The sequence below is a fragment of the Amia ocellicauda genome, chromosome 9 (genome assembly GCF_036373705.1).
Source record: "Amia ocellicauda isolate fAmiCal2 chromosome 9, fAmiCal2.hap1, whole genome shotgun sequence".
NCBI lineage: Eukaryota > Metazoa > Chordata > Actinopteri > Amiiformes > Amiidae > Amia > Amia ocellicauda.
This window is the reverse complement of record NC_089858.1, coordinates 10,093,645-10,108,833: the sequence shown is the minus strand read 5'-3', so window position 1 is coordinate 10,108,833 and position 15,189 is coordinate 10,093,645. Positions and strand designations below refer to the sequence as shown.

Genomic DNA, 15,189 nt, shown 5'->3' with positions numbered 1-15,189 from the left:
AACACCAATTCAACAACCTAACTCCATCCTGCATCCTACCCAAATCTTTAACATTAAACTGATGCCTGTGCTACAGCTACACTGCATTACATGTGCTTTACATTTCTGTGGCTTGAATTTTAAAGTCATTCGTTTCAGATTTGTAATTGGGATCTATAAACGCTGCTGTTCTCTTCTCGTTACTATCTAATGTTTCTGCAAACCACTCCATTTGAGAACCTCTGCTCTACAAAATCACTTTTCTAGGTATGTGTGATGGATAGCTCCCTGTGTTCAAAGAGTTTCACAAACATATTTGGTCTTGCAGCTGCGATGGGCAGGCCAAAGAGTTGGATTGTGTTGTTAAAATACATACAGTGCCTCTCAAAAGTATTCACCCCCCTTGGACTTTTCCACAGTTCATTGTTACAACATGAAATTGCTATGTCCAGATATGCAAAGCTGGTAGAGACATATCCACATAGACTCATGGCTGTAATTGCTGCCAAAGGTGTCTCCACCAAATATTGATTGAAGGGGGTGATTACTTATGCATTGAAGTATTTTTTGTTTTGTATTTGTAATTAATTTAGAACAATTTGCAGATTATTTTTTTCACTTTGACATTATGGACATTTTCTGTGTTAATCAGTGGCAAAAACTCCTGATTAGATCCATTCTGATTTCATGTTGTAACACAATGAAATGTGGAAAAGTGCAAGGGAGGTGAATAGTTTTGAGAGACAATGTACATGTAAAAATACCACACGGGGGAACACAAATGACAAATGTAAAAAATATATACCTCTATCCTGAGTGCAGTGTTTGAGTCAATAAAGACTTGTAAAGCAGCACCAAGAGCTTCATTCTTCTAAACAACAAAAAACAAACATAAATTGAAAAGACAGGGTTATACATATACTGAAAACTTGTAGGCAATATGTCTCATATATGTGATCACGGAGAACCATGGAGTTACAAAATGTCATCAGCATTAACAAAAATTAAAATTAAACTTACCATTGACAGAGGAATACCAGGGGGACCCTAAAACAAACAAATCACAATGAATACAATTAATACCGAACAAGTTTACCTTGGAATATAATTCAAAATTTGTCCATATATTAAGTTAAACTTGATGGCAGCATCCTAAAAAGCAGCCTTCATAATACCCAGTTGTTAAGTAATACTTCTGTGTTTCTGTGTCAGTAGTGAAATGCTCCAATATACAGAGAATTAAAGACATTGGTGAAGGCAGACTCAAAGTATATGTATTTTATAAAGAGGCTTGATGGCATTGTTTCACCCCTGCCAAGAAGACCAGAGAATGAATGATTCATTGTTAAGATTTGTTCTCTTTGACAATTGTGGACGATGTAGTGGACACTTACTGGTGGTCCAGGTGGTCCACGTGGACCTGGTGGCCCCTAAAAGGAAAAAACGTTTTTCAATGGCACACAAAAAGTCTTCAGTGAAATTCACATAACATCACTTATTTTATCTATTTAAAAAACTTGATAAAGAATCTTTCAAATACTTACTCTTGGTCCTTGTATACCCTGTAAAATAAAAAGACGAACAACACATCAAGACAGAGCACTACTTATTCTGTACAGGACCATTTTTTATTTTTGCTCCAGTGCAAAAGTGTTGACCATATTCCATCTGCAAATATTCTTCTGCTAAATTTATTATTATTTTTAATTTAAAATGAAATAGTTTACACATGTTTTCAGAAAATCAGGAGCACATTTTGCTCTGGAGTTAAAACACTGTTAACCATGTTTTTCTTCAGTATGTTTATTGTGCTAAATTATAATTGCTCGTTGTGCTAAATTGCTAATTTTAACTAGTTGGCTATAGTGAAATCCTCAGTCCACAGTAGTGAACTACAGTTGACTCATTCCTGGCAAACGCTCCTTTCCTCATAACTGATCTACTTAATCAAATTGATAACTAATACATTTGTTATCCCAGGAATAACATCTGAAAAGACACTGCTGCCATAAACAAAACTGAATGTCTTATTTATTTGTATGAATACAGAGATTGAATTTCTAAACATTACTCTTTGCCTCACAGTCCAGATACATTGTTTTTGTTTAGGTCTATTCAAAGACAGAGACTTCAGTTACAAAATACAAAAAGTACCAGACTGTAACTGAAAGAGACTTGCAACCTCAATACTTTAGAAATTCTTAGCATGTTTTAAAATAATCAGAAAGGAAAGTTTGCAAGAAATGTGTAAGCCCTGGATCGTGTTTGTGCAAAATTTACATTTAACGCAGCAGATGAAAACAAATATAAGCTAACCAACAAAACAAAAGCTCTTATGGCTTTAGAGCTGAAACTCATACTGTAAATATATTAAGATGTCCTCAGTACTTTGGAATCTTAACCTTAGTCTGTCATCAAACTTTTAACTTTACATTGAACTACTTACTGTTTCCCCTCGGTTTCCCTTATCTCCTTTTGGTCCCTGGAAGAAAAAAAAAAAACGGTGAGATCGCAAACCCAAAATAAGCAGGAAGTATTACACAATGACTGGGACAGCATTTCCAGATAATGGATATCTCAGCAGAAAATTAGAGTGTAGGGAGATTTTCTACCTAAAATAAGAACTTCTGCTGTAAGTATAGACTTGCTAATGAGGACTTTGTTATTTCATTGATACAAATTTCTCAGTATAACAGACTTTGTGTAAGATTGTTTAGAATCTGAAGCACAGCCATTACCCCTTTATATGCTACACAATTAAACATTTTTTAAAGCCAGTAACAAAGCAGTACTGTAACAATACAATATGGGTGACATACTTACTGCATTACCACTGGGCCCTATAATGCCAATTGGACCAATGACACCTTCTTTTCCCTGGAAAAAAAAGATGAGCATAGCATTAGGAAACAGAGAGGAAGCCATAAGGCTGTCACAAGAGCACAGAAATCAAATAATTTGTGTTTGGATTAATTCAGTCCCCCTGTTTCAAGACATTGTGTCCTAGTGTGTGTGGACCTGCTTTCAATTCATGTCCCAGTCCTCGTTCTTATAGTCTTGCACAAAATAGTATCAATTCCATAACAGGTACAACTGTGCATACGATCTAGAAAATCACAATATGAGAATGGCAAATGTTTGTTTCTGGTCTTTTAAATAGAAAACCAAATGAACTTGCCATCAGGCCTTGTGGTCCCTTAGGGCCTTGAATTCCTACAGGTCCCATGTCCCCAACTGGCCCCTAGAAAACAAAGTTATAATTTATGTTATATTCAGAAAAATACCTATTGTTAGTATTAAATCTCTCTTGAAGACTTCCAGCTCAATTTCCTACTACTATTTTAATCATGTTAGACTTTGAAAGACATGTTTAATTGACAGTTGTGCATTCAATAGGATGCAGACATTAAAGCATGTCTTAGATTAAAAATACATTGGTATGCTGTGCTTACAGGGAGAGTTGTGATTAATAGCAGAAGTAAGACACACCGTTGTATATTTCTGTAAAAAGTGCATGTAACCAAAAGCAATGAAGAATCTAATACAGGCACACAGTGGCCATGACAGATTATGACAGTTTGTACTGCTTGAATAAAAACAATCATCAGCAATTGAAATGATCTGCAGTACTAAACTATGGTCTGCTCTGCTCTTAATTTGCAAGGGCCTACAGCATTTATGAATCAAAGACACTGCACAGCAGCAAGAAAGGTTTCTGAAGAAAAGTCTATTCATTCTTTCAAGGAACATTTGTTCAAATGGCCCTCAACCATCTTTCAGATTTCATCATTGGCAACCCCCATATCTTGAAGGATTTATTTTATTTCTGGTTTCTGTTAAATTAGGATCTCTATGGTCGCTTCTCTTTTGAGTTATTTGTCAGGTTATCATGACTTCTATAGCCACAAGTTAAACTGAGAAGTGCACTGAAGCAGTACTTCATTGCACGCACATGTTCAATGAGGAATTCGTTTTTTCGCAGATGATATTATATCTGTACATGAAAGAATGAAGTTGCCACACACAATAGCGTACCTTTGGTCCAAACACACCGAATATGCCTGGAAATCCTGGTTCCCCCGTGTCACCCTGGAATTCAAGAACAGAAAACTATGAATGTATTTACTATTCACATTTTTATGCTTGAGATCAGAACCACATTACTGGTACACACAGCTCCATATAAGGACCTTATTCAAATGTACTTGGTTCTTGGCTTTATGCGAGTTATCAATAAAAAGGTGGAGAAAGCACAACAGAACAACATTTTACAGAATATCCAACCGACCAGTTTGTAATACTCAGAATAATCCACTATTTCATATTAACAACCACGATTTGTCAAGGTCATGCAGTGTTCAAAACCGACTGTTAGAGTTCAAACCTCTCCTACTTGTTCAGTTTAAAAATATATGTTATTAAATTTGAGATTATCTGGAAAGGTCTTCTTCAAAGCACTTTTTATTGAGTCATGACTTTGTAAACCCCTTAGGAAATTGTGACATCTGTCTACTTCTCTGCACTTCCAGTGATGTTATGGTATAAAACGTATACATTTATAAAAATAAAAAAGTCTATGCAATCCATGCTCAGACAGCAGGAGACAGCAGCCACTGGGGGAGAAGGCTGGAAGATGGGTCACTCACCGGCTGGCCTTTTGGTCCTGGATCACCCTGCTTTCCTGGCATTCCCGTCCCTCCCTTGAAGCCTCGCTTTCCAGATGGACCAACCTGACCAGGCAGACCTCTCTCACCCTGATGAGGAGATTTGACAATCAGAACTCAGCTTTAACCAAGACAACTCAACCTGGCAACAAACACCTGCATCTCAATGGAAGTGCTGAAGTAGCCACACCCTACTTCAAAGTGTTTTCTTCAGGATTTGTCGACTATTTTTTTAAATATTAACATGAATAATAGAAACACTTTAACAGTTAAAACAGGAAACCATACAATGCATTCCGCAGCTGACTTACATTTTTTAAAACTGCTTTGTCTGCCACTAAGGAGTAAAAAAAGTATTGATATGACATGAAAGAAAGAATCCGGGACTTCGTGGACTCTCTGGGTTAAAACGGAGAGTGATTCTGTGCCATGTTGTTAGGTAAGCTGAGCTAATCGGCCTGGCTAGGGCGAAACTGCTTCAGCCACCATGTTGAAGGATGGGCTCTTTCAGACAGTGGGCAGCCTAAAACAGATGCTTGTATGTGTATGGTCTGGCCTGTGTGCAGAAGTGAAACCTGATGAACTGATGAATGTTTCTTGGACCTTGTTCTCGCCTTGTCTATATGCCTGGCAGGACTCAGGCGCTGTGTAGATAACAGCGCTCTAACGTGTGCCAGTACCTTGAATCCAGGTGAGCCCTGAGATCCAGGCAGGCCTGGCAAACCCACTTTCCCACGATGACCCACACTGCCAGAGAGGCCAATGTCACCGTCGTCTCCTTGCTCGCCCTGGAATCACACACAGACAGGCAGGGCATGGTTACAAACATCTTCGAAGAGGAACAGTTTGCAGTTATAGCTGGATGCATTGTCACTTCAAGCCTGGAAGAAGGTGCTTGTTGTTGCATTCAGTGAATTATTATAATGGTTTAATTCCTATCATGAAAACCTACTGTGATATAATGTCTGTGCTTGGGTGCCAGACAGTCACCAGGTTTATTCAAGAATGTTAAATACATTTATACAATCCCTCAAAGGTGCTGTCCTGTGCTGTTGTGCAAATGAAAAAGGTAACATGCTTCCTGCATAGAAAGCTTGGAAATCCATTGAAGTCAGTAGGGAATTCTCTTACCAGCATTCCTTTACTCCCATCCTTGCCTGGAAATCCATCAACCCCAGGGATTCCCTCCTGTCCCTGTCGCCCCACCACACCCCTCGGGCCAGGGGGTCCTACAAGGCCCTGAATCAGAACACAAAACACCCCAGCATTACTATCGGCTACCCTTGGGCACTGTGTAGGTCATGCAGGAAGTCCATTCCAGTCCATTTTAGGTCCATTCTTTCATGTCAAGAATACACATGAAACTGAGCACTGGTGCCTGATGGGTAAAATAAGTTTTAAAAAACAAACCCACAAAAAACAAATGAAGACTACAGTCTCTTATGAACAATAGTGTGAATAAATGAATAAACAAAGTGACTTTGCCTTACCGGTGGGCCTCTGCTCCCGGAATCACCAGACGTGCCTTTCTTTCCTTTCTGACCCTGAACCAAAACAGAAAGAGACCACTCTATACTGCACAGACACAGATCCTGACTACAGCATTGTTCGCATTGTTCACAGCAACAAAATATGAATATACAGTAGTTATCCTCAGAAAGAATTAAGCAAAGCTTGGAGTGTGTCTCCGTGATATGGTGAAAGGAGCCAACCTCCAAGCTGTTGGGCCAACTCTGAGAATGTTTCACAGAAAATCCACTGTAGTGGACCGGTTTTTCAATCTCACTGCTTTCAAAAGCCCCCCCCCCACCTTATTTAGATGATCTAGATTATTAAAGTCATTATCAAATGGCTAAAACCAAGAGATGAAAGAATTCTGGCACACAGTGAGAGAGAGAAATTCCAAACTGAAATGCAGTCCTGGAGAGCTATCTGCTGAAACAGCTGCAATCACATCAGATAACTGTGTGCCAGATCAAAAAACATCTCAATTCATCCTGAGCAGATAACAAATGAGCTTATTCCATAAAAAGTCATTATCCAGCAATACAGCAAAGCTACGACATTAACTAAAGTGAACTTTAAAAGAATGGATTTTGCAAAATATGTGCAGCGTTATACATTTTTGCGGAATGGAAAAGCTTCTTCCGTGATGAAATACGTAGAAGCGAAGGCACACCATTATGGAGTATTGTGATTTGGTGCCAATGCAAAATGGATTGGAGACACTGACCGACATCTCTGCTCCTCGTGTGTCAAGTCTACGTCAGTTTCCTAACTTCTCAATACTAAAGATGTATTACAGCAAAGTCAGATTATAAGGCTGATAAATCCAGTAACCATGTCACATAGACTACATGCAAAGGCTCAGATGGGTACTTGAGATCAGATGCTAAAATATGTGTGTAATGTTAGACATTGTAAAGTACTTCAGTATATTTTCAAGTTGTCTGAAACGGTTTTGAACCGAGTTGCTACATCCAAAGCATCATGTTAAACAGAATTACTCGACAAAGTGGGCAATGTGGTGGATGATGTCATTTAACATCCTCATAAAGTCCCTTTTCTTACCTCATAGCCTTTAGATCCTTTGGGTCCTGGATGTCCTGGAGGTCCAGGATCCCCCTTAGGAGACAGAAGAAACTCCTCAGGAAATGCACAAGATGCAGATAAAGGCCAATGACCATCTTAGGAACAGATGGTTTAGATCATATATCATCTCAAGAAACAATAAAGAGGGAAACATAAATATATATTTCCTGCACAACACTTTTTGGATCAGTACACCTTGCCTCAAGAGTACATTTGGTACTACATAGGAATAAAATCCAATCCTAAGAGTAAAAAGTTAACAATAATTTCTGAAGAAATGAAGTTCATTCCATATTCATTGTAATTAAAAATAAAATAAATTATGTACTTACAGGTAATCCAGGAGCTCCAGCTTTACCTCTCTCTCCATCCAGTCCTTGTTGACCCTATAAAACAGAGATCTATTACAAATAGCATATGAACAAAATAACAAACCAACAGAAGCCATCAAGGTCACTACTGTGAGCGATCTGAAGTAAAGATGTATAAAGAAAATTAAATTTTGTAGCCGCACTCTCACTTATTCGGTATTTAGACCTTGTATAAAGATGTATTTGGCTCATCTTTTCATATTTCTCTTTTAAACAAGCTACAACTTTCCAGCAACCTTTACTATTGGGCAGAATGTCAGATTAAGAAACAATGGCTTTATATTACCATACAAGAGCCTGGAAAATGAAAACAGGTTACTTATGTTCAAATTTCCACTCCAATTGTACTTGATGGAAAAAAAAACAGATTTTTTATGGATTTTCCATCTTGTGTGGGTACTAGGAAGAGGGGCTAAGATATCCACACAAAGTAAATGTGCTTGTTGGGGCTTCAGACTTTAAATTTTCTCCAATTGTAATATGAAAACCACCACAGGTGACAACTTGCCCTCCCCTGTGACACTTACTAGGTATCCTGGATCCCCGGATTCTCCTCTCTCCCCTCTGTCTCCAACAGGACCCTGAACCCACAGAAAAGGGAGAAACACAAAGCAGAGCAGCAATATTTAAGTAAAGACAACAGATGGGGAAGGGAGAAAAAATATAATAACAACACTGCCATGACAGACGGAAGTTTCTGGAACTCACTCTGTCTCCAGGAGGACCAGGTGGCCCCTCGATCTTCCCATCATCCCCTTGCTCCCCCTGTGAAAGGGAAGGAAGGCATCATTGAGCGTTTCTCTAAAAATTGAGTATGGTGTCAAATATTTCCTGAGCTCATGTTGGTTTTACATTCACTAATGGATCTCAGCAAGTACCCATGCAGAAATCATGACCTCTCACATGCTAAGTCCTCAACTTGTAAAATAAGTGAATCTAACTTGACCTTTGTGCAGCATGCTTCTCCAGTCAACGCCAACCTAATCTGGTGTGCAGAAGAAAACTAATTTTGATGACAGGATATCTTGTGGCAGGACACTGTGGTTTGGCAAATTTATACATATGGGATGATAATTGTATGTAGTTCTAATAATATAAGATAAAGTTATTTGTTAAGGCTATGAACCTGTAGTATTGCAATGCACATGTGCTGTACACGTGCCTTCTCAAGCAAAGTTTACTGGAATCAACCACGGTAGGTTCAGGAACATGCAAAATTAATCAAATTCATACTGATATTTTAAATAGCATTGTATTTGAGGTAGATATGACTTTAATATAAATGTACAGCTATGAAGAGAGATTTTTTCAAAGTTTAAGCAGCACTGTTATGGGAAGGAAAAATCTTCTTCCTTCACACGTAAATAATCAAAATTTTCACTCCCCAGTGCAATTACTCCTTTATGGTTATGGTTCAGCAAAATGCTAATTTCAAGGATTATTATAATTAATAATATCCACCTGTATCAACACATAATGTTTTTTTTGTGTATAAAATCTTTTTCCGCAGGGAATATAATCCATCCTGTCAACGCTCAATTATGATGTTGCTAAGTGTTTCGAAACAAATTTAAGTGGGCTGTTTGGACAAGAATATGATTTAGCCGCTATTAAGGCCCATGAAAGACACAGCTGGGTAAAAGTTTTTTAATAACCATTTCTTCATAGTTATTCTTTAGTTTCATGTTAGAGCCCTAGAATATAGTCTCAATGAGAAACTAATTTGACAAACGAGCTGTCAGCCACCTACAAGCATACATACATACTTAAATAAATGCCCTGTCACACATCTGCTATCCAACAGAAAGTGTGAGTGAGAGAGAGAGGTGCAGCAGTCCCTCTAGAAGGATAATAACCTCGACAGGGCTGTCTGTGTCTTAGCTTTCACCACTGCGAAGCAGCCAAGAGAAAGTTTACACTCCACTAATTGAGATGAATCAAATCATTAATGAAGAGACTGTGGGAAGTATACCTTTTCACCTTTTGGTCCAGGAGGCCCTATTGGGCCCTGCGGTCCTTGATGGCCCTTTAGAAACAGGAAAAGGGAAACTATTTCGTATTGTATACACCGACACATTTAGGACATACTATGGCGTTAGTATGAGCTACATTTACACATGCCTAGCTGTTTGATTTACATGATTTGTATGGCACTATAATAGACAAGTGTAAAATGAATAGAATACATAAACTTTAACATATTATTACAATTTGTGCTCCAACAGTTTACAAGGGATTTCATCACCAGCATTAGTGAAGGGGTGTTACTCTCCCACTACTGTGCAGGTATCAAACTTTCATTTAGTCTCAGTTATCACCTCCGAATAATGAATTTCTAAACAGCTTACTAACTGAGAGAAACACTTGCTATAACACCTAAATCCAAACTATGTTTCATTTTCCACCCATGGTAAAAGTTCAAATGTAAACTGTGACAAAAAACCCTAGAATTAATTTGACAATTTTCTTTAATTAATATATGAAAAAGGGAGAATGGACAGCTTTTCCCCTCACTCTGCATTGTTCTTACCTCATACCCTGGCAAGCCTAGTTCGCCTTGTTGTCCCATTCGCCCGGGTGCACCCTGAAAACAGCACAACACCCATTGATTATCTCAACGCAACGAGACTGAATCTGTGTCACAGCAACAGTTACATTGATCACTTTGCTTACAAATCAGAATTGTTTATTCTAAAATTCCATTGTAAAGCCATGCGGCCTATACACATTAAATTAATCAGTTTTAATTGCTATTCACCCCCCCCCCCCGTATCTATTGCGTTTTTCCGAGTATTAAACCCAAATGTCGTACTCATGGATAGGTTTAAAACCCTGGATTGTTATCAGAAGCATTCTGTGATTTAAAAAAAAGTCTTCAAGAAAGCCAATTTACTTTTTCTTTTGGAGACATTCCTGGAAGGAAAATATTAATTGAGTTCAACAAGGTTTTGAGCCAAGCATCTGAATTAGAAAAATTTCATGGTTATAAAATGGTTTATACAACATTTTTTTTGTTTTGTTTTTGCATTCTACTACACAAGTATGGATCTTATCAAAATCCAGAAATCTTCAATAGCAGTAACTCAAAGATCAAAACAAAAGACGTAACTGCTAGTACAGGACTGACAGCTTTTCAATGCACAATTGAATGAAACTCAATTCAGATGAAAAATTAATTATTGCCATGATGAGTCAAACAGTCCTCTACATTTTTCATCAGCAAAACCAAAACAATGTCCTGTCTTCATCACAAAAGAATCACAACTGCCAGCTAGACAAGCACAGTTTTAGCTTAGCTTGAAAACCCGACACAAGGGATTCTACTAAATGACATAACAGTAACCTCGTTACAAAATTGGAAGAATCAGTCTCCCACTCTTTCTTGGCATGGGTGATTAATTGAGGGGGACAGAAAGCCAAGACATTCGGAAAGCCAAGTTGCTTTCCGAATGTCTGACCTTCCAGGGGGTAATGTTAAATGATCCTAAAATAAACATAATGGAAAAAAATTGAATTGAGGACAATACGTCTATCAAAGGGGGTGTTTGTATGGGACAATGTTTGCAACATTCAGATCTCAAGCAGAAGATATGCATCGTGCAATTGCAGGCAGTATATAAGGCAAAACAGCTTGATTTAAAAAAATATATATTATTATCATTATGCATTAGCAAAATAAATCACTATCTATCTATCTACTGATGAAAAAATACCTAGAAGACCACATAACAGATGGGAAGATGAAATGATAAACTTTGCAGTCGTGACATTGGAAAAGGGAAGCTGTAGATCGAGGCAAATGCAAACATCTTGGGGAGGCCTTGTCATTTTCACAAACCCCAGAGCTCTACATTACCGTGGGTCCAATAGTGCCTCTGGATCCTTTGGGCCCTACGAAGCCGGTGGGCCCCTGTTCTCCGATCTCCCCCGTCTCTCCAAGGTGGCCTTGATGACCTTTGCTACCCTTCAGTTACAAGACAGGTGGAAGCATATTAGATTGTATTCTTAGATCTTGTGTAATTCTATAACAGTGTATTTGTAATGTGACCCACATTCTAAATGCTCTACGCAATACAATAGTCAATGGAGTTTTATGCCTGTGCACTTTATAAAATCTAGTCTTAGGTGTGTATATGGGTCTGGTTCAAATAATACTTAATGATTCATGGATGTACCGATATCATTTTAGACATTCTTCACTTTCAGTGCTTCCAGCCACCTGTGTTTTCGGTAGGTATTCTACTGTCATGCAAGTATCCTAGTTTCACTTGATAGGACAAAATTAGAGCTGATACATCACAGATCCACAGGGAGAAGCTGGACCCAAGCTCAGGAGTATGTAAAACAGTATCACTATACCTTTCGACCTTGTTTTCCTCTTTCGCCAAGTTTTCCAGATTTTCCTTCTTGACCCTGGAATAATGATAAAAAAAAATTCTCTTCTTTAGTTAATTCAATAAGATGTGCCTGGATTTATGTGTACATAAATATCCTTACAAGAGGCATGTTTTCAGCTAGAATTCCACATCTGAAAGTCAAATGCAGTCAAATGCATAAATCGATACAAAGACATGAATTTGTAAGGGTTAACATAATACAATACTGTTCTTTTTTTTTTACGTGACAGTAAATCCAAAAGGTCTTTAAGTACTGGCATTAATTGCTGTAAAGAAGGGTGTCCATGTTTGGATTTAACATCCAGCTTTCCACATGGTAATAAAATATATGTAGTATCAGTTAACATTCCTTTCTTAACCTCAGACTCAGATTGGCTTTCCACACCTCTATCCAGGAGCTTGTAAGACTGACATCAGCAGATAATAAGGCCAGCCATTAGTTAGCAGAGCCAGATAAAAAGTGTCAGACATCTGGTCCCGCTACAGCATGTGTGAGTACAGTAGAGTCCCGCACTGTCAGACAGTGAAAACTACACTCTGGCAGCAGCCTGAAGAAGCGAGAGCCAGGCCTAGACTACTATTGGCGCCTATAAGATTAATCTGGAAACTAAACTCAAAGGGATGTCACCGGCGTCTCACTATCACAGAACATGTAACATCACACAGTGTTGTTTTCACTATGGATAAAGCCCTTCCCCTTGGAAAAAACTGTGATTTTTGTGAATGTTCCTGGACTGACAGCAGTGAATGTTGACCTACGGTGCATACAACGAAGGCAAGGTTGTGTTTATGTCTCCTCAGATTCACAGACAAAGACACTCCTGAATGTGAATATGGAATATGAATGTAAATGGCTTCTTGGACATGTGTTTTGAATGTTCTAGCAAAGCTTTGAAAACTATCCAACATTTGTCAATACTACTGCTGTTACAAGGACTAGTAGTAATACAATAATAATACATTTGACTCCTCTTGTCTTACCCTGACGCCTGTCATGCCTGGATCTCCGGGAGGTCCTTCCTTTCCTTTCAGGCCAATTTCGCCCTTTTCTCCTTTGTCCCCTTCAGCTCCAAGATCCCCCTTTTCGCCCTGAGAACACAAACAAGATTAAGTGACTAATGCGCATTATCCAAGGGCCCCTTTATCAGTCTGCACATTGAACGTGCTCCCAGAGCCATTTCACACACAAAACCCCACTGGCTGCGCATCAGGCTTTGGTTAATTCGCAGCAAATGCAGAACGTCTTTAATCATATGACAACAGGGCTGAGAAATTATGCCCTAGAAACTGGTGGAACAAAAGACACTCTTTGTTAATATTAAAAGACAGCTGTGTGCATCTGCCCAAGTCCATACGCCCCCCAGAACAGCTGTGAAGTAAAAATTTGAAAAAGAAAACACACCTAGAAGATTTAGAGTGCACACTTTTAATATCAAAGGGATCTTAATTCAAAACTCTTGGCTGGGAAACCTGTGACCACTGATTCTTAGATGATTTCCTAAATAAAACAAAACCAAATGCTTGATAAGGTAAACTGTAGAAAAGTTCAATTGGATGGTATTAAGGATTTTCCCATGGCAGCCTGGTGTGTACCAATCTATGAAATCCAATCTGCAGTGTAAAAGGAATTCAGTTTTTTACTGGCCCTACAAACAGTAAGGATCCCCAATTGTTCCTGATCAAACCACAAATGCCAATCGACTGGGCCACATTTACATTTACTGACCTGCTGATACAGGCAGGTTGATGTCTAGCCATTGAAATTGCATTCCAGATGTTGTATTGTCTCTATTAGATTACTCTGTAATATACAGACTCACTATATGTCGAGTGAATTATGCACATCTAGAATCTAGGTCTGGACAGATAAGGTAGGCCTGTTTCAACATCTATGAAGAAGAAAAATGTACTTTACGTCAAAGATTAATGGATAATTGTACATTGAGCCCAAGTAAGGGTAGACATCATTGGACTCTGATTACGAGAATGTTCAATGCTTCTAAACAACCGCATACCAAAGCAACCCGAAGACACAACGTGAACCCGACATGGCCAACACCCCACGCCATGCCACAATATTAATACACTGCAAAAAATGTACCTTAGTCCCATCAGGTCCAATTTGCCCAGCTTCTCCTTCTAGACCTGGCTCTCCCTAACAGAAAGGAAATACATGTTACTTTTGTGAAACAAAAACATTTAATAAGACATACGATTAATAGGGAAACAGCTGATCAGGTACTCTGTCAATAATTGGGTAATGTGTACTTTGAAAGAAAATCCAGGAGGGAAAAGGTTTAAACTATGCAGCCCCTTTGAAAACAGCCTCAGAAATCACTGTAGACATTATCAGTACCATCTAAAGATACAAGATTTGACCAGCATTTCTGATTTCCATCTGCTGTCCTTACTGTCTGATGGCCAGATGTAAATCCTTGTATCCACTGTATGGATGAAAAATTGAGGCTGACAGGCAACCTGATTACCAAGTGCCTGAATGGGGGTTATAAGAACTTTATCCGGCCAGTAAGTCTGCATTCAATATAGCTGAGGTAGAATGTAGTTTGCATTTAATATACAGATTGAATGGTTTTATGAATTAAATGTGTGCATTTCTTGTAATTATTCTAACTTCTGCTGTATTGATGAAGTAATACACCTCTTCAGTGCTGGTGAATAACTTAATTCCATAGTTCAGCAGTGGCGGTTCTAGACCCTTTCAACTGGGGGGCCTGTCTGGGGCCAGTTGTAATATTAGGGGGGCCATCAATTTCTGTGTTGATGGTGTGTTCTCCGTGATGTTAGCCGGAGCGTGGGGTGGGGGGGGTTGCTTTGTCAGTGTTTTGTCAGTTAGGGGGGCCACAGGGGGGGCCAAGCAGGTACTCACGGGGGCACTGCCTCCCCTGCCCCCCCTCAGAACTACCACTGCAGTTCAGTGATAGCCAATACAGGTAAAATGTCCATGGTTTTGATTGGCATCAAGTATGAACAACAGTCACTCCAGACTGGTAGACAATATGACTGAGCTCCCTAAAAATCTAGCTGAAACCCTACTGAGAAGAGGAAACTGCATATAGTCACCTGCCTATGCAAACTACTGTTGTCCAAAAAAGAAAATATAACATAAAACATTTTTCCTGACTGGTTACCTCTGTTAGTCCCACGGCATTGTTCCCCCTTATAGGA

General features: G+C 38.9%; 1 protein-coding gene across 4 annotated transcripts in view; it reads right to left on the bottom strand.

Annotated features, from left to right (window-relative positions):
* Positions 1-15,189, bottom strand: part of LOC136758560 (collagen alpha-1(XXVII) chain B) — a 126,656-nt gene that overhangs the window by 2,191 nt on the left and 109,276 nt on the right. For 3 of the 4 annotated variants that reach the window (XM_066713051.1, XM_066713052.1, XM_066713054.1), the window contains exons 36-57: positions 14,105-14,158; positions 12,985-13,092; positions 11,966-12,019; positions 11,463-11,570; positions 10,137-10,190; positions 9,579-9,632; positions 8,315-8,371; positions 8,134-8,187; positions 7,568-7,621; positions 7,215-7,268; positions 6,134-6,187; positions 5,775-5,882; positions 5,324-5,431; positions 4,626-4,733; positions 4,015-4,068; positions 3,158-3,220; positions 2,803-2,856; positions 2,426-2,461; positions 1,524-1,541; positions 1,374-1,409; positions 1,000-1,026; positions 785-850 (exon numbers count right to left, since the gene is read on the bottom strand). In XM_066713051.1, coding sequence (XP_066569148.1) covers positions 785-850; positions 1,000-1,026; positions 1,374-1,409; positions 1,524-1,541; positions 2,426-2,461; positions 2,803-2,856; positions 3,158-3,220; positions 4,015-4,068; positions 4,626-4,733; positions 5,324-5,431; positions 5,775-5,882; positions 6,134-6,187; positions 7,215-7,268; positions 7,568-7,621; positions 8,134-8,187; positions 8,315-8,371; positions 9,579-9,632; positions 10,137-10,190; positions 11,463-11,570; positions 11,966-12,019; positions 12,985-13,092; positions 14,105-14,158 — 1,383 coding nt within the window. The remainder of the gene's footprint in view (positions 1-784; positions 851-999; positions 1,027-1,373; positions 1,410-1,523; positions 1,542-2,425; positions 2,462-2,802; positions 2,857-3,157; positions 3,221-4,014; positions 4,069-4,625; positions 4,734-5,323; positions 5,432-5,774; positions 5,883-6,133; positions 6,188-7,214; positions 7,269-7,567; positions 7,622-8,133; positions 8,188-8,314; positions 8,372-9,578; positions 9,633-10,136; positions 10,191-11,462; positions 11,571-11,965; positions 12,020-12,984; positions 13,093-14,104; positions 14,159-15,189) is intronic. The other variant, XM_066713053.1, reaches the window with a different exon arrangement.